The sequence below is a fragment of the Marmota flaviventris genome, chromosome 13 (genome assembly GCF_047511675.1).
Source record: "Marmota flaviventris isolate mMarFla1 chromosome 13, mMarFla1.hap1, whole genome shotgun sequence".
NCBI lineage: Eukaryota > Metazoa > Chordata > Mammalia > Rodentia > Sciuridae > Marmota > Marmota flaviventris.
This window is the reverse complement of record NC_092510.1, coordinates 69,065,673-69,092,917: the sequence shown is the minus strand read 5'-3', so window position 1 is coordinate 69,092,917 and position 27,245 is coordinate 69,065,673. Positions and strand designations below refer to the sequence as shown.

General features: G+C 36.6%; 1 protein-coding gene and 1 non-coding gene across 6 annotated transcripts in view; one reads left to right on the top strand and one right to left on the bottom strand.

Moving 5' to 3' along the window:
• Melk (maternal embryonic leucine zipper kinase) overlaps positions 1–27,245 on the bottom strand; it is an 81,362-nt gene that overhangs the window by 48,742 nt on the left and 5,375 nt on the right. The window contains exons 2-8 of one of the 5 annotated variants that reach the window (XM_027931014.2): positions 25,771–25,866; positions 24,470–24,555; positions 20,654–20,770; positions 16,958–17,101; positions 15,503–15,571; positions 12,948–13,040; positions 8,051–8,149 (exon numbers count right to left, since the gene is read on the bottom strand). In XM_027931014.2, coding sequence (XP_027786815.2) covers positions 8,051–8,149; positions 12,948–13,040; positions 15,503–15,571; positions 16,958–17,101; positions 20,654–20,770; positions 24,470–24,555; positions 25,771–25,828 — 666 coding nt within the window. In that variant the 5' untranslated portion in view covers positions 25,829–25,866. Of the gene's footprint in view, positions 1–8,050; positions 8,150–12,947; positions 13,041–15,502; positions 15,572–16,957; positions 17,102–20,653; positions 20,771–24,469; positions 24,556–25,386; positions 25,483–25,770; positions 25,867–27,245 lie in introns of those variants that run through there. The other 4 variants (XM_071600456.1, XM_071600455.1, XM_071600454.1 and 1 more) reach the window with 4 other exon arrangements.
• On the top strand, positions 21,680–21,781 carry LOC114089334 (U6 spliceosomal RNA). Its single transcript, XR_003582158.1, has one exon. It is a non-coding gene; the product is annotated as a U6 spliceosomal RNA (small nuclear RNA).

Here is a 27,245-nt window from a genome sequence, read left to right as displayed (position 1 = left end):
CATTGATATGACTGTGTCCCTGCAGTACGCTGGGGACACAGTCCTTTGGATATAGACCGAGGAGAGGGATAGCTGGGTCAAATGGTGGTTCCATTCCCAATTTTCCAAGAAATCTCCATAATGCTTTCCACATTAGCTGCACCAATTTGCAGTCCCACTGAATTCTATTTCTGTACACCTATAGACAAAGTCTCAGACCTGACCTGCAGAAGTCACCTCTCCTACTCTCCCCATTAGCTTTTTGCGTTCAAACTCACTAAAATCTTTATCATTCTACTTTTTAAAATTCAACACTAGCAAACCAACTTCAACAACATATTAAAAGGAGTATACACTATGACCAAGTGGCATTGTTCCTGGAATACAAGGATGGTTCAGCATGCTAAAATCAATGTAATGCACCACATGAACAAAACAAAGAAAAAAACAATACAATCAACTAAACTGACACATGAAAAAGTATTGGCAAAATTCAACATGTTTTCATGATAAACACACTAGAAAAACTAGGAATAGAAGAAAACTTCCTCAACATATTATAAATCCATAGCTAATATTGTGCTCAGTATGAAATGATTAAATGCTTTTCCTCTAAGATCAGAAATATAAAACAAGGATGCTCACATTCTCTTCTATTCAACATAGTAAGGGAAGTCCTAGCCAGAGTAACCAGACAAACAAGAAGAAAAACATTTACATGCTTCAAAATCTAAAAGTCTTTGGCATAGAATGAAGTCTCCCTTCTATCCCTCTCCTCTAATTTTCCTCTACAAAGGAAATAGCAATTATCATCATCTACCACCTTCTGTCATATGTCAGCAAATAAGAGGAATATACCCTCTTTTTTTTTCTGGTGCTTGGGATCAAATCCAGGGCCTCAACCAAGCTGGGGCAAGCACTCTGAAACTGAGCTTCATCACAATCCCTTTTTAAATTTTACTTTGAGAAAGAATCTCATTGAGACTGGTCTTGAACTTGAAATCCTCCTGTCAGAGCTTCCTAAATAGCTGGGATTACAGGCATGTACCACCATACCCAAAACTGATGGTACATTACACATACTGCTCTACTCTTTGCTTTTTCACTTATGTATCTTAGACACCATTTCATTATCAACATCTAAAGAGGTCCCTCGTTCATTTTTTTAATACTTTTTATTTATTTATTTTTATGTGGTGCTGAGGCTCAAACCCAGCACTTCACATGTGGTAGGCAAGCACTCTACTACTGAGCTACAACCCCAACCCCCCTCATTCATTTTTATATCTGTAGAATACACCATTATAGATACACCATAATGTAACAATAATTGTCTAAAAAAAAAAGAAAGTACTAATAAGACCCATAGATTCAAATGGCATTAACAAATAAAAAGATCAAGTAATAAACAGCAAACAGCACTGTATTACTATGCCATGAGAATACAGAACCTTGGAAGGGGTTTGAACCTCATACAATGCAAAAAAAAAAAAAAACAACCCACCCAAGGCCAGGTCTCCAAATCTGGCTCATTCATTCACCATTATCAACACTAAAGATATGTTATCAAACCATCCATTTTTAACATGTAATAGACTTTATTCAATGAAATTGTGGATCTACTACCTTTCTAAACATTCCATTTAAAAAGTACACCAGGGAAAACAATTATAGCAGAAAAAATCTGGGGAGAAAACAGAATAAGTTAATTCTACCAGATATTTAATAAACAATATTTAAAAGGTACAATAACTGAAACAATTAGATATAAGAAGAGACAAAAAGATAAATGCAATGAAATATAAAACCCCAAAGGGTCGGGGGAACAGCTCAGTAATACAGCACATTCTCAGCATGTGGGAGACCCCATATTCAATCCCTAGAGCCACCCTACCACCACCATCACAAAAAAAAAAAAGCAAAGACAAAGAATTGTACAGCCTCACACAGTGGCCCACACCTGTAATCTAAGCAGCTCAGGAGGTTGAGACAGGAGGACTGTGAGTTCAAAGCCAGCCTCAGCAATTTAGTGAAGTCCTAAGCAACTCAGCAAGACCCAGTATCCAAATATAAAAAAGGGCTGGGGATGTGTCTCAGTGTTAAGCACCCCTGGGTTCAATCCCTGGTACCAAAAAAAAAAAAAGAAGAAGAACGGAAGAATTATAGGAATTTAGTATATAATCAAATTATCATTTAAAGTAATTAGAAAAACAATAAATTACTGATGCATAGTATCGGGACAACCAGATAAATCAGCTGAGAAAATATATACTGGATTCCCAGAAACTATCAGAGATCAGAGGGAGACTAAAGAAGCATGATAACTAACTATAATATGGCATTCTGGAAGGATCCTGGAACAGAAAAAGGACATTAAAAAAAAAAAAATCATGAAATTCAAAGTACAGAGTACAAAGTTAATTGTAATATATCCACATTGGTTCCTTAAGTGTGACAAATGTACCACAGTAATATAAAATGGTAATTATGGAACAAATAAGTAAGGAGTAAATGTAAATGGATTTTAGGAAAGAAGAAGGATATTGGAGAAAGCAGTCAAAGGAACTTTAGTTTTTTTTTGTGTGTGTGTGTGGGTGGTGGTAGGGTGGCTCTAGGGATTGAATATGGGGTCTCGCACATGCTGAGAATGTGCTGTATTACTGAGCACATGTAATTATGGAGCAAACAAGTAAGGAGTAAATGTAAATGAATTTTAGGAAAGAAGAAGGATATTGGAGAAGCAATTTTTTTTCCCCCGAGTTTTGAACACAGGGGCACTCAACCACTGAGTAACATCCCCAGCCCTATTTTGTATTTTATTTAGAGACAGGGTCTCACTGAGTTGCTTAGCACTCATCATTGCTAAGTCTGGCTTGGAAACTCACAATCCTCCTGCTTCAGCCTCCTGAGTGGCTGGAATCACAGACATGCCCGACTGTACCCAGCTTAGTTACTTCTTTATAAAGAATGTTTTTAAGAACTGGGGATGTAGCTCAGTGGTACAGAGCTTGTCTAGCACAAACAAGGCCCTGGATACCCAACACCACCAAAAAACAAAAAAAAAGAAGAAGAAAGATCTATACATGCTGCCATAGGTAAAGCAATCTTTAAAGGAAAGCATTCAGCCAGGCATGGTGGAGTGCACCTGTAATTCCAGAGGCTTAGGAGGCTAAGGCAGGAGGATCACAAGTTCAAGGTCAGCCTCAGCAATCTAATGAGGTCCTAAGCAATTTAATGAGAATCTATCTCAAAATAAAAAATGAAAAGGGCTGGGGATGTGGTTAAGCATCCTTGGGTTCAATTCCCAATACCAAATAAGTAAATAAATAAATAAAACAAAGCATTCAAGTGGGCTGGGGATGTAGTTCAATGGTAGAGCACTTACTTGCCTAGCATGTGTAAAGCCCTGAGTTCAATTCCCCAGCACTGCAAATAAATAAATAAATGTTTCAATTTTTAAAGGAGGAGGGGGCAGAGTCCACAAAATGTGTGGATTATGTAAACCCCCCAAAAATGTATACATAATTGTATAAATACAGACAATATATGAAATCTTTTTTTCTTTTATTTGAGGTACTGAGGTGTGAACCCTCACTAGTCACTCTAAAACCTACAGTAAGATACTCCTAAGGAAAATGGAAACAGCACATTCTTCCTTGAATGAAACAGTGACACATGACAGAACACAGTAGTGCCACCTTTCACTACTCTTTGTATTGTAAAGTACTTTGCTTCATATAAATATAGTTAAATGGATTTACAGATTATACTATGTGGTTTAAATAAACTAAATCCTCACAAAATAGCAAGTGGTTAGAGAAGATTCCTGCAGAGAAACCACAGATTAAAGTCTTAAAAAGATAAGACTATGAATACAAGCACAAGCAAACAACTATCACAGCACTGACACCTTTACTCTTAGTACAGTCCATCATCCAGAGCAGGAGGTTAAAAAAAGATCTAATTAGACAAGACAGTTTGTGTACAAAACTTGAAATTAGCAAGACTATCTGAAATAAGGATTTTTACATACATTATTAATAAGGAGCTTCAAATCATACATACCAGAATCTAGAATATGAAAACAAACTATAACTTTTTTTTTTTTTTTTTTGTACTGGTGATGTAACCCCAAGGCACTTTACCACTGTGCCACATCCCCAGCCCTTTTTATTTTTTATTTTGAAACAGGGTCTTACTAAGGTGCTAAGGCTGGCCTTGAACTTGCAATCTTCCTGTCTCAGCCTCTTAAGTCACTGGGATTTCTTTAATTTTTTAGCTTAAAAAATGTTTAAAGTCAAGAAACTACACCAAAGCAAATTCCAGATGAATATTTAAATATAAAAAAAAATGAAACCATAAAAACACTAAAATAAACTGGGTACAGTGGTGCACACCTGTAATCCCAGTAACTCAGGAGGCTAAAGCAAGAATATTGCAAATTCAAAGTCAGCTTGAGTGACTTAGTAAGATCTTGCCTCAATGTTTTTTAAAAGGGTGGGGAGGAAGTGATAAGGATGTACCTTAGAGGTAGAATGCTCCTGGGTTTAATACCCAATACCATTAAAAAAAAAAAAAAAAAAAAAAAGAAGAAGAAGAAAAAGAAAACATGTAAACTCTAAAAAGTAACCTAAGTCAGAAAGCCTTTCCAAACTTGACAATAGAAGATTGGTAAACTATATAGCAGCACAATTCACAATAGCTAAACTGTGGAACCAACCTAGATGCCCTTCAGTTGATGAATGGATTAAAAAAATATGGCATATATACACAATGGAATATTACTCAGCAATAAAAGAGAATAAAATCATGGCATTTGCAGGAAAAGTGCTGGGGAATCGAACTCAGGGTTTTACACATGGATGAAGGTGGAGAAGATAATTCTAAGTGAAGTTAGCCAATCTCAAAAAAACAAATGCCGAATGTTTTCTCTGATATAAGGTGATTGACTCATCGCAGGGTAGGTGGGGGAGCATGGGAGGAATAAATGCACTCTAGATAGGGTAGAGGGGTGGGAGGGGAAGAGAGGGGGGCAGGGGGTTAGCAATGATGGTAGAATGTGATGAATATCAATATCCAAAGTACATGTATGAAGACATGAATTGGTCTTTATATACAGAGATATGAAAAATTGTGCTCTATATATGTAATAATAATTATAATGCATTCCACTGTCATGTATTTTTAAAAAATAAAATCAATTAAAAAAAGAAAATTAGAAAAACAATTTAAATAAATAAATAGATTGGTAAATTTGACTAAATAAAAATTGAGGGCTGGGGATGTAGTGGTAAGCTCTTGCCTACCATGCAAGGCCCTAGGTTCAATTCCCCAGTACTGCACACACGTATACAAAAGTTAAAATTCCTGCACAGCAAAAAAAAAAAATAATAATAATCTTAAATATGAAGAGCAAAAAGGTGATGTACTATATTGATGGGGGTACAGAAAATTGGTACCATCTTGCTATTGCTGGTAACTGTATGAACCAATAAAACTTTGATGGAAGTAATATGGCAATATGTATGAAAATTTCTAATCATATATCCTTTGACTCAGCAACTCTTCTAGCAATTTTCTTTTTCTTCCTTTCTTTTTTTGGTTTATCGTTTTTGCAGTACTGAGAACTGGCAATTTTCTTACAGATATGTTCACAATATGCAAAATGACCACTGGGAAATTACTTAAATGTCCATTAACATAGGATCAGTTAAATAAATTATGGTACAAACATATACTGTTCTGTGCAGTCATTAAAAAGAATGAAGAACCAGGTGTGGTGGTACATCCCCATAATCCTAGCTACTTGGGAGGCTAAGGCAGGAAGATTTCAAGTTTGAAGCCATCCCTGTCTAAATAAAATAAATAGGGATAGGGATGTAGCTCAGTGGTAGAGTGCTTAACTAGCAAGCACAATACCCCTGAGTCCAATTTCTAATACTGCCCCCCACCCAAAAGCAACGAAGAGGCTCTGCGCTAGATATGAAGTGGTATGATTTCCAATACACTGTTAAGAGAGAAAAACAAGAGGCAAAACAGTATGCTTAGGGTATGCTGCCATCTGTGCAAAAATAAACTGGGAAGCAGGTAACCCAACAAGAAAATACAAAGGCTATGGGTGTAGCTCAGTGGAAGGGTACTTGCCTAGTAAGCTGAGACCCTGGGTTCAATTTTTAGTATCACAAAAAAAAAAGGAAGTAAGGGAGGGAGGGAAGGATAAAATATATGATTCCATATACATGTATAGACTAAAGTCTGAAAAAAAAACATAAAAATCTGATAAATATGTTAACATTGTTACCTCCAGGTTATGGGTTTTATAGCTGGATAAATAACAACCTTATGCCAACGAATATGAAAAGCTGGACAAAATAGAAACATTCTTTATGTCCAAAACTGAATTATGGTCATCCCCTCTCTCTACCAAGTCTTCCCCATCTCAGTTAATGGCAGCTCCAAACTTTTTAGTCACTCAGGCTACTCCACTCATTCAATACATCAGCAAATTATGTTAGTTATACCTTCAAAAGACAAAAGACATCAGTTCTACATTCTGACTATGATGGGGGATTACATAACTCTATAAAATTCATAGACTCAATACCTCAAAAAAAAGGCCAATTTTACTTTATGCTAACAGAAAAATTTTTTTAAAAAGAGACATCCAGAATCCATCCATTTCTTGCCATCTCCATTACTAACATCTCTGAATCACTATAATATCCTCCCAAACAGTCATCTTGATTCTCCTCTTTGCTTCCCCAGTAACCCTGATTTTCCTCTTTGCTTCCTACAGTCTATCCACACAGCAACCAGTGCAATCCTATTAAAAACTAAACCAAATCATAGCACTTCTCTATTCAAACCCTCCACCAGCTCCCCAAATGCTCCCCATAAAGCTATAGTCAGCAAGCAGGAACCAAAGCAAAAACTGCTACCTTCCAAGGATTGGAGGAATCTCAAGAAAAGTGAGAGAAAACGCAAGCTGTCTTGGCTACATCAGCACACTCCAGGAGACTGGCTTCCAGCCCAAGCCCATGGATCTCACCTTACTAAGGAGAAAAATGCATACACAACCCCCAAGGCAGGGGTGGTAACACCACTATTGCTATCATTACTTTTTTGTTGACCCAGCAGAATTAGAGCTCCTCAGCCTTTAAGGAGTTGAACAACTGTGATTCCACCTCTTCCCAAATTCCTCTCTATAGTTTAATAATCAATTTTAAAGACTTTTTCCAAGACAGATCATAGGAAAAAATTAAGTTAAATAAAGAAAAATTAAACAACCCAGTGCCCTTAGACTTGATGTTCTTTCTAGGGGTTAAGCAACAAGCCAACTGCAACTGCCACTTTCAACTCTATACTACATTCCAGAAATGAGAGTTAATTCAGAAATCTTCTAACCTAAAGATGGTATAGATTCAATGTCCAGCCACAATAATCTCTGACCATTCCTTCCCATACTTCTCCCATCCCTATGCCTTTGCTCATAGTGTCTACTCTGCCAGAATGCATTCACCCACATCCTTTTCTGAAGCACTTCTACTTGAGGGGGGCGGGGTTTCTGGGGATTGAACCCACGGCCCCATACATGCTACAAGATGGCCTCAAACTTGCAATCCTCCTACCTCAGCCTCCCAAAGTAACTGGGATTACAGATATATGCCTCCACACCTGGCTTATTCTTTTAAAGTATATGATTTACTAGATATTAATATATTCATAAAGTTTTGGGTGCTGGGATTGTAGCTCAGTGATAGAGCATGTGTTTAGCCTGCACAAAGCCCTAGGTTCAATCCCCAGCAACACACACACAAAAAGGCTTAAACACAAAATTATCATCACTACCTAATTCCAGAATTTTTTCTTCATTCCAAAAGCATAAAGTATAATAAGTAAAAAACTTTTACACTGAAATTCTATGCCTTGGGGCTAAGGTTGTGGCTCAGTGGTAGAGCACAAGTGCCTAGCATGAGTAAGGCATTGGGTTCGATGCTCAGCACCACTTATAAAGAAATAAATAAACTTATAAAAAAAAAAAAAAAGAAATTCTATGCCTTGTAATACTCACCATAATCTTCTTGTACAAAGCCATGACATTATCATCATCAAATGGTAGAAATCCACACATAAGTACATACAAAAGTATGCCCATGCTCCAAACATCTGCCTAAGAGGAAGAAAAAAAAATCATTCAAAAAAAAAATATATAGAACACATTTCAGAATGATAAGATACTTAATAAAACCACAGAATCTTTAAAAAGCTGAAATAGAGCTAAGAGACCATCCAATTCAACCTGCTCATTCTAGTCTGGAACCCTGAAGTCTAGAAAGGCAGGTGTGTCCAAAGTCACCCAATCAGTGGCAGACCACCCAGGAACTTTCCTCTTAGCTATATGCTAACACTTAATAGGAAAAAAAAAAAAATTATTTTGCTTGGATGGATTGGGCATGATAAAGAATGAGGCCAGGTCTCAGATTCTGAAAACAATTCTATAGAGCTACTAAGGATCTCAGTTACATATGAGGATTATGTAAACAGGTGTGGGGATGTCAAAACAAGTCTGAAAATTTCGTGGCAATCTACAAATGTGACTAAGTTACACAGTAAAAACTATTTAGAGAAATTTTAATATCATGCTAAGTGAAGTAAGCCAATCCCAAAACACCAAAGGCCAAATGTTTCCTCTGATAAGTGAATGCTGATCCATAATGGGGGATTAAGGGGGGGGCCCATGGGATGAATGGAGGAACTTTGGAAAGGGCAAAGGGGAGGTGGTATGGGTGTAGGAAAGATGGTGGAATGAGATGGACATCATTACCCTAGGTATATGTAGGATTGCACGAATGGTGTGACTCTACTTCATGTATAACCAGAAGTGAAAAAGTGTGTTCCATTTATGTACTATGAATCAAAATGCATTCTGCTGTCATGTATAACTAATTGGAATAAATTAATTATTTTTTAAAAAATTCAATGATTGACTTTTTCAAATATAGGGGCTAGAAACTAGCCTGCCAGCACAAATAGCCCTATAAATCTCCAATATCTTAATGACATTGTCTTTGAAGGATGGAGTTTAACCTTTATGTGAGATATCCATGTGTCTATGAGCCCTAATCAGTAACTGTTATTTTCAAGCAGGATTTGACTTGATCAGTATTGACACAACCAGCAAAAGTTGTATTACACAACCAGTAATAGTTCCCACTCTCATTTGATCCTTAGAAAAATTTTAAGAGATAAGAAGGATGGCTTTTTTTTTTTGTACTTGTAGATGGACAACATGCCTTTATTTTATTATTTTTTTTAAATGTAGTGCTAAGGATCTAACCCAGTACCTCACACATGCTAAGCAAGCACTCTGCCACTGAGCTACAACCCTAGCCTTTTTTTAAAGAAGTAAAAAAGGGGGACCCAGTGATTTAAGAGGCTGAAGTAGAAGAATTTTAAGTTTGAGGCCAGCCTTGACAACTTAGCAAGACCTTGTCCAAAAATAAAAAGTAAAATAAATAAAAAGTGCTGGAGATGTAGCTCAGTGGTAGAGTGCCCCTGGGTTCAATCCCCAATATCACAAAAAATATATATATAAAGAAAAGGGAGGCCTGGGATGTGGCTCAAGTGGTAGCGCGCTCACCTAGCATACGTGAGGCACTGGGTTCAATTCTCAGCACCACATAAAAATAAAATGGAGATATTGTGTCCACCTAAATATTAAATATTAAAAAATAAATATTAAAAAAATAAAATATAAAACAAAAACAAAGAAAAGGGAAATAAAGTTAAATAACAGGCAGCATCACACATCTGGATAATACCTATACCAGAATAACCCAGGTTATTCTGTCCTGTTCACTGAATCACATAAATTACTAGGACTCTATTATGATGCCACAAGTGAACAATGTGCTTTTAAGCTGACATGTGATTTTGATTCCAAGTTGTAGGAGGTCAGAAATTAACAATTTATGCCAGAGAGTTGTCAAATATTTAATCTATAAATTGAGGCATGATGGCATGGCACTCATTCAAAGCAAAGAGGCAACACAGGAAAGAGTAAGCTAACATGACCTTGTCAAGTACCGTAAGAAGTCAACAGAGACATTATGTCTGGGGTTAAACTAAAAGATGAAGAAAATAATAGAAAAGATTTTCATAGATGTATCAAAGCCTACATGAGAGAAGAAAGCAGAAAAAGTATTCAAAGCACCGTCAGTTTCAAATTAGATGTAAGAATAAATTAATCTACTAAAATCATAAGCCAAAGCAAATCCAGTCTATAAGTTATCAATTACCAAAAAATAAAAAAATAACTAGAAGAGGGACTTAAAACCATTTCCTGTGAGATACTACTAAAGGAATTTTGAGATATTACCCTGAAACATGTCCTTAAAAGCATGATCTGGACCATAAGCATGAGAAACACCTAAAAAACTGCTTATTTTAAAATGAAGATTCTTAAATCCCCAACTTCAAAAACAACCCAAAATTTCCAAGGGTACAGCTCTGAGCTCTGCATGCTTTAACAAGTACCCCAGATGATTCCTTAGTACACTGTCCTAAAGGCACTGTCTTAGAAGGATGGAAAGTCAACTAATATGGACAAATAAAACAAAATTATGTAGGAAAAAACTCAGACACATTCAGACTAGCAAGGCCTTATCACCAGCCTTCTAAGAATCTTGTAAGATTAGGCTTATGAGTATCACTCCTTCTGGGAGATTAGACAAATATGGAAAAGTCCTTCACTCAGTTCAAATCTTGACCACAGTTACCAGCTCAAGGAAAAGCCTAAGGAAGTATTGCAAACTAAAGAATACTAAAGAGATACAGTAACTAAACGCCATGTGTGATCCTGGATGGGGAGCAGAGAGCAGGGATAAAGCTAAAAAGGACATCATTGACATAAGAAACACCATCTGAACATAGACTGTAACTGAATAAATTACATCCACATGAAATTCCCTTGTTTTTATAATTACAGTTACAAAAGAAAAGAGCCTTGAGAGAGAAGATGGGAGGGGAGGGGAGGGGAGGGGAGGGGGATAGTAGGGGATAGGAAAGGCAGCAAAATACAACAGACACTAGTATGGCAGTATGTATAAACGTGGATGTGTAACTGATGTGATTCTGCAATCTGTATATGTGGTAAAAATGGGAGTTCATAACCCACTTGAATCAAATGTATGAAATATGATATGTCAAGAGCTTTGTAATGTTTTGAACAACTAATAAAAAAAAAAGAAAAAGAAAAGAGCCTTGCTTTGGGGAAAGATATGCATAATTAGTGAAAAGAGGACATGTCTCCAGTTTACTTTTTTTTTTTTTTTTTTTTTTAAGAGTACTGGAGATTTGGGGCTGGGGTTGTGGCTCAGTGGTAGAGCACTTGCCTAGCACGTGTGAGGCACTGGGTTTGATCCTCAACACCACATAAAAATAAATAAATAAAATAAAGGTATTTTTTTAAAGATTTTTTTAAAAAAGTATTATCTCTCTCTACAACTTAAAAAAAAAAACAAAAACAGAGTACTGGAGATTAAACTGAAGGGTGTTCTACCACTGAGCTACATCTTCAGCCTTTTTTTGTTGGTCTCAAATTTGTGATCCACCTGCCTCAGCTTCCTAAATCTCTGGGACTATAGGTGTGCACCACACCTGTCTTCCAGTTTATTCTCAAATGATTGAGAAAATTAATAATATGTGCATATACATATGTATACACAAAGACAAAATAAAGCAAATAGGGAAAAATAAACAATTGTAAATTTGAATAAAAATATATCAAAGTTCCTCATGCTATTTTTATCGTATACTATACCTTTGAGATTATATCAAAATCAAGTTGCCAAAACCAAGTTAGTTCCCATCTTCTCATGTTACAAACTAAATAACCTCGTATTGCTGGGGATATAGCTAAGTTGGTAGAGTGCTTGCCTAACATGTGCAAGGCCCTGGGTTCAATCCCCAACACCACAAAAAGAAAAAAATAATAAGAACTTGGTATTTCCCAAAAGTTTCTTTATGTCTGGGGTTAAACTAAAAGATGAAGAAAATAATAGAAAAGATTTTCATAGATGTATCAAAGCCTACATGAGAGAAGAAAGCAGAAAAAGTAGTTCCAAAAGATAGTCCACATGAAAAGTGAATTCCATAAGCAAATAAAATCAGGACAAGCTGCTACCTGTGACATTTCCCTCCCAAAGGATCACATTGCACAAGAGCATATTAAAGATCTGGAGATGTCCTGAAATCCTGAAATAAGAAGACTGTTCCAGGAACTAGGTTGTAGCTCAGTGGTAGAGTGCTTGCCTAGCCAAGTATGAAGCACTGGGTTCAATTCACAGAACCATAAATAAATAAATAAATAAATATCTCATCAACACCTTAAAAAAGAAAGAAATTTAATTTTTAAAAAAAGAAGACTGTTCCACCCAGCACTTTCTGAGCTATTGATGACTTAATTTTTTTTTTTTTTAAACTTTATGATACTAACATCAGCAACACTAGTACTGCAGAAAACAGGAAAAACTAACGAGCTTGAAGTAGCAATTGTAAAGCCGGTGAAGCCTGGACTGCTGGCCTTGGAAAGTCAATTATGGACAAAAGACAGGTTTTCTCTCTGCTAATTGGCCTCTCTGAAAACTAAGGCTGCAATCCTGACCTTGTACTCTACCCAGTTGGACGAACCAGTCCAAACTATGGCATTGTTCAATACAAAAATAACCACAATAAGGACACCAGAAATATATCCCTCCTTCAAAAGTATATTACAGGTTATTATATTTATCACAAATTATTAATCCCATCTACTAGTTTATAAATCTCACTCTCAAACAGACTAAACTCTTTGATTAACAAGATTACTTACTTCATTGTTATATCCCCAATACACAGTGCTTGAGTCACTCAACTATAAATCACCAATAAATATGTTGATTATACTGATTTAATCAATGAATAATTACCTCAGATCCAAGATATGATTTGCCTTGTATTAACTCAGGTGCTGCATAAGCAAGGCTCCCACAACATGTCTGTAGATGGTAATCCTTGTTACCCTGTCAATAAGATAAAAATGAAACACTTAGGGCTGGGATTGTGGCTCAGTGGCAGAGCACTCACCTAGAAGTACTGGGTTCCATCCTCAGCACCACATAAAAACAAATAAATAAAATAAAGGCATTGTATTCATCTACAACTAAAAAATATTTTTTTTAAGTGAAACACTTACTAATTACAGCCCTAAACAGTATTAAATCTTGCTGGGCACAGTGACATATGCCTATAATCCCAGCAATTTGGGAGACTGAGACAGGATCACAAATTCAAAGCCAGCCTCAGCAACTTGACAAGACCCTAAGCAATTTAGTGAGACCCTGTCTCAAAATGAAAAATTAAAAGGGCTGGGAATGTGGCTCAGTAGTTAAGTGCCCCTGGATGCAGTCCCAATGCCAAAAAAAAAGTAGAGAGTATTGAACCTTGATAAACACTCTTTGAACACAAAAAGAAGTTAAATGAAGAATTTTCCCAAATAAGGAAAAGACTTCTATAGCCAATCTGATATTCTTTGCATATATGTCTATATGCACATGTGTTCTCTGCTTCTCTGGATTTCCTATACCACTACCACCTGACACAAATGAAATATTTTTCTCCTTCACTCAGTCAAGTCAGGTTCATACTTCCCTAGATATTCCTGTGCACAATAATCAGCCTAGCATACATCCGAGCCCCTGTGTCTTCCCACCCTTAAATACTCAAAAAGAAATGATCATGTCTTTACCAGCCCCTATCTCCAATATTAAATCCTTACAAATTCAGAGAGCTTCTTTCTCCTTAGAGGAAAGAAAGCAAAACTGTATGTAGCACAGGGCCTTGACAACCTATTTCTAGATTCAGTTATAAGAGAATCACCAACTTAGCTTCCCAGATCTGTTGAGAAATTTGCTCATGCTCCTCTCCCCCACAGAAATATCAAGACAATGAAAATGAAGTTACTGCCCAACTCCTATAGTCTTACAGCTGGCAAAAGACTTGTGAAACTGAGATCTCATTTATAAATGAAATATGCCCAGAAATGAGTTCTTCACAGAAGATGGAGGCAATTCTCTCCCAGGCCACCCCCGCTTTCTTAGATGGCTCTATGCAGGTCAAATCTGTGGCAGCCATAAAAAAAAGGGTAATGAAGTCTGTCACAAACATTTCCCACTGCCTGCTGTGGACATCATGACTCAAACAAGCTTATCTGTTCAAAGTATAATCTTTATATGTCTAGAAAAAAATAATACCTTCTAGCATTTGCTTCCCAAACACAAGGTTCCACTGATAGTCACTGAAGAGCCAAGGGAGGGAAGAGGATCAGAAAGAATCAAACATTCCACTGAAGGGGCAAAATCTGCTTCCCTTTGCACCTAGCTAATTCTGACTGGGACAGGAAATAATCATGGGACTACAAAGGGCCAAGACAAGTCTGCAATTTTGACATTCTTAATGAGTGTAGACAGCTCATTTTAGAGACTGTAACTACCATCATTAGAGAACTCAAGAAGAAACCTCCAACAGGCAGCCACACAGGAGATCTGCTGCAGAAAGCAAACCTGGGAAGTTCAAAGTCACCTCAAAGAGAAGTTATACTGAAGAATACCAGTGCTTAACTACAGAATGCAAATTAGAGAAATACCTAATGGTATATAGAAGTTCATCTGGACATTTTCCTTCTTCTTTCCTAAGGAAAGGGGATTTTCACGAAATATAACTAATTCTTAGTTACATAACCATTTGAATAACAAATAGGTTTATAACAAATTCTCAACTCCTAGCCCTATGAACAAAGGCATCATCTAGTGGCAATACACTCAAACTGCAAGCACATGATCTATTTAGCATTCATGCTAATGACTTCATGTGGCCTTGGTGCTACAAATTCTCTCACAGCTTACCCATGGGGTCTTCAACAGGACCAACACTAGACCTAGACCAGTGGCTGTCAATCCTGGCTACCTATTTTAGAATCATCTAAAGGATTTATACAAATTACTGATGCTTGGAATTAAATTTAACATTCTTTTTGGGTTTTTTTGGTACCGGGAATTGAACTCCCCGGACACTCAACCACTGAGCCACACCCCCAGTCCTATTTTGTATTTTATTATTTATTTATTTATTTATTTATTTTTATGTGGTCTGAGGATGGAACCAAGGGCCTTGCACTTGCAAGGCAAGTGCTCTACCGCTGAGCCATAAACCCAGCCCCATTTTGTATTTTATTTAGAGACAGGGTCTCATTGAGTTGCTTAGTGCCTCATTTAATAGCCGAGACTGGCTTTGAGCTTGCGATGCTCCTGTATCAGCCTCCTGAGCTGCTGAGATTACAAACATGCGCCACCACGACTGGCAAATTTAACATTCTTCACAATGGAGGCAATTAAGCTCAATGAAGACCAAGTGGAAGTCAGAGCACAATAACACATTAAGGGGTGCATTTACAAGGAAATAAATGCATTTTTATTTCTGCACTTACCTTGGGTTTTGCACAGAGACCAAAGTCAATCAGCTTTAATTTATGATTTTCATCAAACAATAAATTTTCCTGGGAAAACAAAGATATTTTGATAACTATATTCTTTTTTTGTTTTTTGTACCCAGGATCGAACTCAGGGGCACTCGGCCACTGAGTCACATCCCCAGCCCTATTTTGTATTTTATTTAGAGACAGGGTCTCATTGAATTGCTAAGCACCTCGCCACTGCTGAGGCTGGCTTTGAACTCATGATCCTCCTGCTTCAGCTTCCCAAGCATCTAGGATTACAGGCATGCGCCACCATGCTCAGCAATAATTATATTCTTATTTCCTTATATTACATCCCACCTTTAGCCATTTCTTAAAATGATTTAAGGTTATTAATGTTGAAAATCCTGGGTACAATAAGATGAAAAATCACTGGAAAGTAGTGAAATAATAAGATATAAAAGGAGAAAGATAAGGAATGTTGATAAGTATACCACTTCACCACAGGACACACCAGCATAAACCATTTCTCACTGGTACTCTGAGGGCCAACTAAAAGCAAACACAATTTGTTCCAAAGGAAAGTTTAAACCTAAAGAGTAATTTTCAAATTGAAAAGTTGGGTATAAAAAGATAAAAAAGGATAACAAAACTGCCATATCTTCTCAGACCAATTCTAAGTCCCTGAACCTTTAAATCCATATTTACTATCACCCACTAGCCTGCAGACTTAAAAAGAATATTCACATCTTTATTCCGCAATCCTTAAAAAGTCAAGTCTGTAGAAGGTTTAAGCAAGAGGATCCCAAGTTCGAGGCAAGCATCCACAACTTGCCAGACCCAGTCTTAAAATTAAAAAAAAATAAATTAAAAAAAGGCTAGGGATATAGCTCACTGGTAGTGAGCCCCAAGTTCAATCCCCAGTACAGTCCAAAAAAAAAAAAGGAGTCTGTTGATTCCATTGAACTCCTGAGGAGATGGATTTAAATTAAAGGAGCACAGTGTTAGAAAAACAGCAAAATGGAAACCCTCTATGACTCTTTTTTGTTAGAAATAAAATACTGATTACAAGGACTTTTACAATGATATATAAATGACAGATAGAAAAAATGCTATCTATCCAAACAGTCTACCATAATTCAAAAGGAGGAAAAAAGAAATGGGATAGATTCTGACTGGAACAAAAGAAAAAGAAGTAGGGCTAGGATTGTGGCTCAGGGGTAGAGCACTCGCCTAGTGCATGCGAGGCCCTGGGTTTGATCCTCAACACCACATAGAAATAAATAAATAAAACAAAGGTATTGGGTACAACTACAACTAAAAAATAAATATTAAAAAATAATAATAATAAAGAAAAAGAAGCAAAGCTTAGATAGATTCTTAAACAGAACATCTAGAAGCCCGAAAACACCAGTTAGATAATGCTGAACTCTCAGATGAATATGAAAGTATGTCACAGTCACTTACTGGTTTGAGGTCCCTGTGAGCATAACCCTGGCTGTGCACATAAGCAACTGCAGACACTATCTGACGGAAAACCACTCTGGTCTCCTCCTCTGACAGGCGATCCTGGGAAATTATGTAGTCAAACAGCTCTCCTCCTGGGCAGTACTTCAACAGCAAGAGAGTCAAATAGATATTGTTATAGCTTACAGAAATAACTTCAGAGGAATATTAAAAAAATTATGTTGAAGTCAGATATTAATTCAAATTTAAAGGCAAGGGAGATGAGTGAGCATATTCAAAAATACACTCTAAGGATCAAACAAGTCAATAATTATTCCAGGAATGAGAACAATAACTCTTTTCTTGAACAGTTTTATTAACAGTAAACAAAAGTAGAACTAACTACACTGTGGTTTTAAAAGGTTCACTCAGGGTTTTATATTTTTATAGCAAAGAATTACAACCCATTCTCATCTTAATATGCTTCCATTTACTACAGTTACCTACTTTTTTTCTTTCTTTCTTTCTTTCTTTCTTTTTGGTACTGGGGATTAAACTCAGGAGAACTTTACCACTGAGCCACATCCCCAGCCCTTCTTATTTTTTATTTTGAGACATGGCCTCTCCAAGTTGCATAGGGATTCACAAAGTTGCTAATGCTAGCTGTGAACTTAAAATCCTCCTGCCTCAGCTTCCTAAGTCACTGGGATAACAGGTATGCACCACCATGCCCAATAGTTATCTAAGAATTTTTTTAAAGCAGCAATAATTATTTCTCCAGTAATTATTGTTGGTTGCTGTCCAAAGACTAGTGATTTTCCATCTGCATTAGAAAGACTCGGGTTGCACAGAGGAACCTCAGTGTTTGCGGGGAGAAGAGGTTCCAGAGCTCAAAGCTCTAGGCTTTCCATCCTTTCTCTACAGCAGCAATACTTTTTGTAAACTCGGTTTCCAATTAAAATTTTATTTCATTTTGGGAAAAAAAATTTATATTGGCAATGTCAATTAAAATTATAAATGCATATAGCCTTTGACCTCACAGTTCCTCAAAGAATTGTTCCTACAAATATACTTAAATTGACAATGATGCATATTAAACATCATTCACTGAAACAACAACTGTTTATAAAAGCAGAAAACTGGAAACAAACTGTCTTAGCCCATCCATGGTATTATACCTTACACTGGATAACTTATAAAGAACAGAAATTTATTGCTTACAGTTCTGGAGGCTAGGAAGTCAAAGACCAAAGTGCCAGATGATTTTATGTATGATGAAGACTTGTTACTCATAGATGGCACTAGCTATGTGTCCTCACATGGCAGAAGGGAATAAGCAGGTTGCCTGAAGTTTCTTTTATAGGAGAACTAATTGAGTTCTCACCCCTCCTCCTTATGGCCCTACCTCTTAATACTATCACACTGGAGATTACATTCCAGTATAGAATTTGGTGGGGACACTGACATTCATACCATAGCAACAACCAAATGCTCGCACTATATAAATTATGTCACAGTTATAAAATGAAATTCGTGGCAATAATTTAAAAAGAAGAAATGAAATTCACAGCAACAATTTAAAAAAGGAGAGAGAGCTCTTTACAAACTAATATGGGACAATATCAGGTATTATTAAAAAAGCAAAGTGCAAAAGAGTATAACATATTGATATGGTGACTTGCAAAAGCATTATGCTGAGCAAAATAAACAACACACAAGAGTACAGACTATATGATTCATTCACATTAAGTTCTAGAGGAGGTAAAAATAATCTATGGTGAAAGAAATCAGTGGTTACTGGGAAAGGCAGAGCAAGTACTGCTATAAAAATTTACTTTGAAAAGGTTGGAGAAAACTTTCCAGAATGATGGAGATGTTTTATAACTTGAGTCAGGTGATAAGTACATAAGTATATACAGTATACCTAACTGTGCATTTTACAGTATGTAATTATGCCTCAATAGTAATTTTTTAAAACTCTATCCAATAAGATTTATATGAAGAAAACAAACTATTTCATATTTTTCCATAAAAAATAATAAATAGAAAAAGCATCCAAAATTTTAAATTTTTTTTAAAAATACAAAAATAACAACAAAGAGAAAAAAACATTTAAAATCTCCATGAATGTACATAGATAATTGGTAAGCTAAAATGCTAAGTGGGCCCAGCCTGGTGGCCACATCTATAATCCCAGTTACTCATGAAGCTGAGGCAGAAGGAACACAGCACGTTAAAGGTCAGTCTTAACAAGACCTCTCAAAATAAAATTTTCATAAAGAACAGAGGATGTAGCTCAGTGGTAGAGTGCCTGGGTTCAGTTCTCAGTACCATAAAAAATAAATAAATAAAATGTTAAGTGGGGAAAAACACAAGGTACAAAGTACTATAGTTTGTGATCATAGGCTATACATACATAGACACACACAAACATACACATACATATGTAAAATATTTCTAGGTATCCATAAGAAACAAGAAAAATAGGGAATGACACAGAGGAAAAGGAATTGGATAAATGGGATACAGGGTAGAGAGGATTTTATTTTTAACATATATTCTCTTGTACCTTTTAAATTTTGTCCAAGGTTCATGAATATTTTGAGTTTTCATTTATTTTTTTTAGGAATTTCAGCCAGGTATGGTGGCATGCACTGTAATCCCAGCTACTCAGGAGATTGAGAAAGGATTGTTTGAATATAGGAGTTCAAGTCGAGTACAGCCTGGGCAACATAGGAAGACCCTGCCTCCAAAGAAAAAGATTTTAAAATCACTATAGCAGACCATATGGGTAGATCTATAGTAAAATAAAAATAGCTCTAGGTCCAAAACTTTCAACACAAATTTTAAAATGTATTTAAAACAGCGTTAATCTGTAAAAACAGTGTGTAGCTACACATTCTTTGGCTAAAACTAAGAGATGAATGACACAAGTTCTCAAAACTATGTTTAATGCCACAAAAGGCAGTTTAAAACTTGAAAGAGTTTAGTTTGCATAACACATAGACTGGAAACTGTATATGCTGTGAATTAAACTGCCCCCCCCCAAAAAAAAGATATGCTCAAGCCCTAATGTGGGACCTATGAATGCGACCTCATTTGTAAAGTTATTTGTAAAAATAACCCAATTAAGAAGAAGTCATACTAAATTAGAGTGGGCCTTAATCCAATGACTTGGGTTCCTATGAGAGGGAAATTTGGAGACACACTGACACACAAAAGAGAAAAGACCATTTGAAAATGAAGGCAGAATGGAGTGGTTTGGTGTATCCATAAGCCACAGAACACCAAAAATTGCCAGGAAACACCAGGAATCAGGAAAAAACAATCTTGCCCATGTCTTGATTTGGGAGGAACTCAATCCTCCAGAACCCTAAGACAAATTTTTACTATCTTAGGCCACCAGGTTTGTAGATATTTATTAGACCTAGGAAATCAATATACCATATAGAACTGAAATGGATCCTTCCCTTTGGGACCAAATTCTAGCTTATTTTATCCAATAATCTAAACCACCTCATTAGGGGTATATTAGAGAGAGTACATATACCATAAATTTGTTATATATGCCTACTTTAATTATCTAAATTACTAGAGACAGAACTCAAACAGGCAAACCACTTAACATTTATTTTAATCTTTTAGGTAAAACATAATTTTCTCTCAACTATTGATAAAGTGACCAAAAGTTTTAGGTCTCTGGAACATACTACTAACCTCAAGAACTATGAATATTTTGTTGGCTGTTTCCAACACATGATAGAGTTGACATATATGCTGATGTCTCAAATTCTTCAAGGCATCAATCTCTGTTTTGACCCGGGGCAAATCACTCTGTGACAAAACATCATTTCAAATGAGCAATAATTTAATAGGAAATGTTCCTAGTATCTACACCAGCAGCTTCAATACTATACAGAAAAACTATCAAAAGCCCTAAAACAAACTGCTCAAAAACAGAAAAGGTCAGGCATGGTGGCATATACCTCTAATCCCAATGACATGGGAGGCTGAAACAGGAGGTTTGCAAGCTCAAGACCAGCCTCAGCAACTTAGTGAGGCTCTAAGCAACTTAACGAGACCCTCTCTAAAACAAAAAAATAAAAAAGGCTGGGGATGTGGCTCAACAGTGAGCCCCTGGGTTAAATACCCAGTACCAACAACAACAACAACAAAATGCCAATCAAGAGCCACACTCAGTGGTGCAGGCCTATAATCCCAGGAACTTGGGAGGCTGAGGCAGGAAGATTGCAAGTTTGAGGCCAGCCTCAGTCATTTAGCAAGATCCTATCTCAAAATGGGATGGAGTTGTTGCACATGTAGGTTCGATCCAAAAAAAATAAAAGTTGGTTAGGGAGAAAGATAAGCCAAGCTGAAATGTTTGAAAAGACAGAAACCTAGAAATCCCATGAAATAACAAGTAAAACCTTATTATAAAAATGGTCTCAAGTGCCAGGCGTGGTGCACACACCTGTAATCCCAGCGGTTTGGGAGGCTGAAGCAGGAGGATTGTAAGGTCAAAGCCAGCCTCAGCAATGGTGAGGCACTAAACAACACAACCCTGTCTCTAAATAAAATACAAAATAGGGTTGGGGATGTGCCTCGGTGGTCAAGTGCCTCTGAATTCAATCCCCAGTACCCGCCCTCCAAAAAATGGACTCAAGCTAATCATCAAGGGCTCAAGATTCAATTATCTAGAATTATGTAACCAGACAACAGGTCTTGATCAAGAATCAATTACAAGTGCTTGCTTCAGCAGCACATATACTAAAATTGGTACAGAGAAAATTAGCATGGCCCATGCACAAGGATGACACGCTAATTCATGAAGCTTTCCATATTTAAAAAAAAAAAATCAATTGCAAGCAGGGCACAATGGTGCATGCTTGTAATCCCAGCAGTTTGGGAGGCTGAGTCAGGAGGAGTGCAAGTTCAAAGCAAGCTTCAGCAACTTAGTGAGGCCCTTAGCAACTAGACAAGACCCTGTCTCTAAATAAAATATGAAAAAGGGCTGGGGATGTGGCTCAGGGGTTAAGCGCCCCTGGGTTCAATCCCTTGTACGAGAGAGAGAGAGAAGGGGGGGGGGGGGAGGGAGGGGGAGGGGGGGTACTAAAATCTAAATTGCTCGAGAGAATAAATTAAATTTGTAATCAATGTTTAAAAGCCCAAGAAAAATGAGTTTTAATGTTCTTTTATTAGATTAATGAATATAGTATTGAGAACTAAAAAAAAAAACAAAGATTGAAGACTGAATTATTGTTCAACAGATTATTAAAAATAAATTATCTGGAACATTACTCAGCATTAAAATAAAATGGCATCTGCAGGTAAATAGATGAAATTGGAGAATATAATGCTAAGTGAAGCAAGCCAATCCCAAAAAATAAAAGGCCAAATGTTTTCTTTGATATGAGGATGCTAACCCATAATGGCGATTGGAGGAGGAGCATGAGAGGAATGGAGGAACTTTAAATGGGGCAAAGGAGAGGAAGGAGAAAGGATGGGATAAGAGGATAGGAATGGTAATGGAATGAGTTAGACATCACTACCCTAAGTACATGTATAAGACACGAATGGTATGAAAATACTTTGTGTACAATCAGTGTCTTGAAAAATTGTACTCTATATGTGTAATATGAAATAAATTGTATTCTGCCATTATGTATAACAAATCAGAATTTAAAAAAAGAAAAACAATAATTGTCAGATTTTTTAACATATATCTTGAAGAGAATTCAAAGAATTAAATCACATTTCTACATCAAAACTCCTTAGTTTCCTGTGACTTATTTATGTATGTTAATCATGGCTTATATCCTTAATAATAAAAAATAAGGTAATGATTAATGAATGCTAAATCCTGTCTCATTCCAACAATAAGAAAACATTTAAAAAATATTTTTTATGTTTCATAATTAAGAGCATATTACAGCTGGGCAAACAGGGTATATGCCTATAGGCTGAGGCAGAAGAGTTACAAGTTCAAGGCCAGCCTGGGCAACTTAGTGAGACCCTGTCTCAAAATAAAATCTAAAAAGGACTGGGGACATAGCTCAGTGCTTGCTTAGTACATGCAAGGTTTAAAATGTTTATACTGTTTACTAAAGTGTAAACTATGAATAATTATAATACTAACTCAATCCAAAAGAAAAAGTCATTTTTCTTTAACTTTTTTTTTTGGGGGGGTGGGGTGGGGGGGGGGAGTACCAGGATGGAACCCAGGGCCTTGCATCTGGTAGGCAAGCACTGTACCACTAAGATACATGCCTAACCCTTTTTACTCTATTTTGAGACAGGGTCTCACTAAGTTGCCCAGGCTGGCCTTCAACTTGTGGTCTTCCTGCCTTAGACTCCTAAACTGCTAAGATTATAGGCATGCAACACCATGCCCAGCTAGTCTGAAATTAGAAATTTCTTTTCTAATACTTAAAAGATTTTAGTCAGAGAAAAAACTTAATTTTCAAAATTGATCCTCAAAAAAAAGAAACAGCCAGCATCTTGGGAGGCTAAGGCCAGAAGGATTCCAAGTTTGAAGCCAGCCTGCACAACTTAGCCAGACCTTGTCTCAAAATAAATAATAAAGAGGTCTGGGAATATAGCTCAGTGGTGGAGCACCCCTGGTTCAATCCCCAATAGTATGAAGGAAGGAAGGAAGGAAGGAAGGGAGGGAGGAAGGGAGGGAGGGAGGGAGGGAGGGAGGGCAAGCCACAGGTATATACTTAGAGACTAGTTAGAGTTCACTAACTCTCAGGAGAAGACTAGAAACAAAAATTAAATCCAGAAACAAACCACATGAAGGATGGTAGAGGGAATTAGAAAATGAAGACTCCTAACAACTTCAAACACTAGAAAGGCATAGAACGCACAAAAAGGACCATCAATAGAAACAGGTTTTACTTCAATATAAAAATAATAATAATTTTATATATATTATAGCCAAAACCACAAATTGAATGGTCTATTTTAGTAGGTAATGAACAACTCAAACCTGGAAGCATTCTCAGAAAGGAAAAAAATACTGATTAAAAAAAGGATTCATTAGATAACTTCTAAAGTCACTTTGAATAAAAAGCTGGGATCTAAGACTTATCTATCTACTCACCTATACTACAAAATATATCAACGTGAGTGAGAGTATTGTGAAAGGGTAAAAATGGGAGATATTAATACTCAGAAACTCCTCCAAGACTATGAAACAGTGCTGTGGATATAGTTCAGTTGGTAGAGTGTTTGCCCCAAATGCACAAGGACCTGGGTTTAATCCCTAGTGCCACCAAAAAAAAAAAAAAAAAAAAGACTATGAAACAACCACCAAAAAAAAAAAATGAATGTTACAGAGTTCAAACGCCCTACATTAAAATCTGAAGGACAAAGTAACCCTCCCACCCACCCAGACTACTTTAAAACCACAGATCTCTATACATTTTTTAAAGGCATAAAAATATTATTCTAAGAATAGTAATTAGGATATTCAGGTTTTAATCACAAAATTGCTCTACAAGGAGAATATTAAAAGAACAATTTTAAACTTACCCCTAGTGCATTTTTATCCATGATTTTTATAGCTACCATCTCTCCAGTGAGGATATGGCAGGCAAGCTTGACCTTTGCAAAGCCACCTATGCACAAGAAAATTTATGACAAAGAGATAAACAAGGACTCAAGCAGAAACACCTGTTCACTTTTTTTGTTTTTGTACCAAGGATTAAATTCAGGGACACTCCACCACTGAGCCATATCCCTAGCCCTATTTTGTATTTCATGTAGAGATAGGGTCTCACTAAGTTGCTTAGTGCCTCGATTTTGCTGAGGCTGACTTTGAACTAGTGATCCTCCTGCCTCAGCCTCCCAAGCCACTGGGATTACAGGCATGCGCCATTGCATCCAGCTACAACTGTTTTATAATTAACATTGCTAGAACATAATAGAAAGTTGCTGAGACCAAAGACAAATTATATAAAACTTCCACTCAGTTTTAAAATTCGGAGGATAAGCAATTATGCTTTAAAACTGGGTCAAAAGCAGAATAAATGTTTCTCCTTAGATTTCTCAATCTTCAAATTAACACTTCCAAAAAGAAGCTTCTGGTAGCCTGTTCCAAATTCTTTACCATTTCAGTAAGAAGCAACTTCATTTTCCCAGGTGCTCTCAGGCCCAAAACCCTGGAACCATCCTTATTTCCTCTCTTTTATAATACCCCACAGCCAAAACATCAACAAATCCCAGTGGTTTACTGTGGAGGAAAAATATTAATGTTTACATGGGGGAAAAGCAGGTACTGACTAGAAATGGTCTCTCTTACCTGAGTGAATATAAATAGATATATATATTTGATCAACCTATCAAGATCAGTGCACTTCGCATGTTTTACGATGTTATACCTCAATAACTACCTCATCACTGTCACTATCATCCTCACCTAAATCACCATCATTGCCAGAGTCACTTACCTGAATTATTACAATAGCTTCCTAACCTCTCTCTGCCTTTGCCCTTTCCCTCTTCCCCACAATCTTTTCACCATAAAACACAGTGACCCACTGAAAACAAAGGTCACACCACTCCTTGGCTCAAAACTCTCCAATGACTTAATTTTTTTTTTCTTTCTTTCCCTTTTTTTTTTTTTTTTTTTTTTGGCCAATGACTTACTTAGGATACAAGTCAAAGTCCTTGCAATATAAAGCCCTTCTACTACTTTCCTCTACCCTTGCTCCACTTTTTCTTAGGTAGAAAATTTTAATACAGCATAAGTTAGACTAAAAAGCCTCAAAAGACTATACTCTCAAATAGTTGATCTATCCTCTGCCTCCAAGAAAAAAAAAAATAGCAATTACCTGTTCCAATAGTTTCATATAATTCATAGTATTTGAGAAGTTCATCATAATCTTTCATAGTCCACCTGGAAGTGTTTTCAAAATGACAAAAAGAACCTGTAAGACAGAAATACCACATGACCAATAAAGGAAATAGAGCCAGTTTATCTCTTCCATTTGAATTTGAAATATGAATGACTTAGGTATAAAATTAATACTGAAAAAAACAATTAGCCATAGGGGGAAAACTATCCTGAATTCCAATCTGACACCACACATACAAATCAATTCCAAATGAAGACTTAAACATAAGCCAGGCACATTGGCCCACACCTGTAATCCCAGTGACTCAAAAGGCTGAAGCAGGAGGACTGTGAATTCAAAAGCCAGCATTAGAAAAAAAAGAAAAAAGTACAGCATGTACAATTATGTACAGTATATAATATTTAATATTATAATAAATGACCACTACTGGTTTATGTTTAAAAAAAAAAAAGACTCAGCAACTTGGTTAGCAAGACCCTGTCTCTAAATAAAATATAAAAAAGGGTTGGGGATGTGACTTAGTGGATTCTATCCCTGGTACCCAAAAAAAAAAAAAAAAAAAGATTTAAATATGAACCCAGCACAGTGGCACATGCCTGTAATCCCATGACTCAGAAGGCTGAGGCAGAAGGATCACAAGTTCAATCAACCCTCAGCAATTTGGTGAGGCACTAAGCAACTTAGCCAGACCCTGTCTCAAAACAAAAAATAAAAAAGGGCTATGGTTGGGGCTGGGGTTGTGGTTCAGCAGTAGAGTGCTTGCCTAGCACATGCGAGGCCCTAGGTTCAATTCTCAGCATCATATAAAAATAAATAAATTAAATAAAGGTATTGTATCCAACTAAAACTAAAAAATAAATATTAAAAAAAAAAAGTGGGGGTTTGGCTAGGGATGTGTCTCAGTGGTTAAGTGCCCCTGGGTTCAATCTCCAGTGCAAAAATTTAAAAAAAAAAGACTCAAACATGAAAAGATAAAACTTTAAAAAATATATTGTTGTGGGCACAGTGGCACACATCAGTAATCCAGGGACTCAGGAGGCTGCAGCAGGAGGATAACAAGCTCAAGCCAGCCTCAGCAACTTAGTGAGACTCTATCTCAAAATAAAGAATAAAAACTGTCTGAGGCCAGGCACAGCGGCACAGACTCGTAATAGCAGTGACTCAGAAAGCTGAGACAGGAGGATCAACAGTTCAAAAGTTCAAGGCCAGTCTCAGCAATTTATGGAATCCCTGTTTCAAAATAAAGAATAAAAACAGGCAAGGGATGGAGCTCATGGTATAAAGCCTCTGGGTCCAATCCCTGGTATTAAAAAAATAAAAATAAAAGACTGTTATTAGAGGTAAAAGCAAATGGAAATGCATATTTGGAGCTTAAACAATTGGTTAGCTTATAGAAAAATGAACACTGGTCTCTATATCTCACACCATACATAAAATCAATCACATCTATG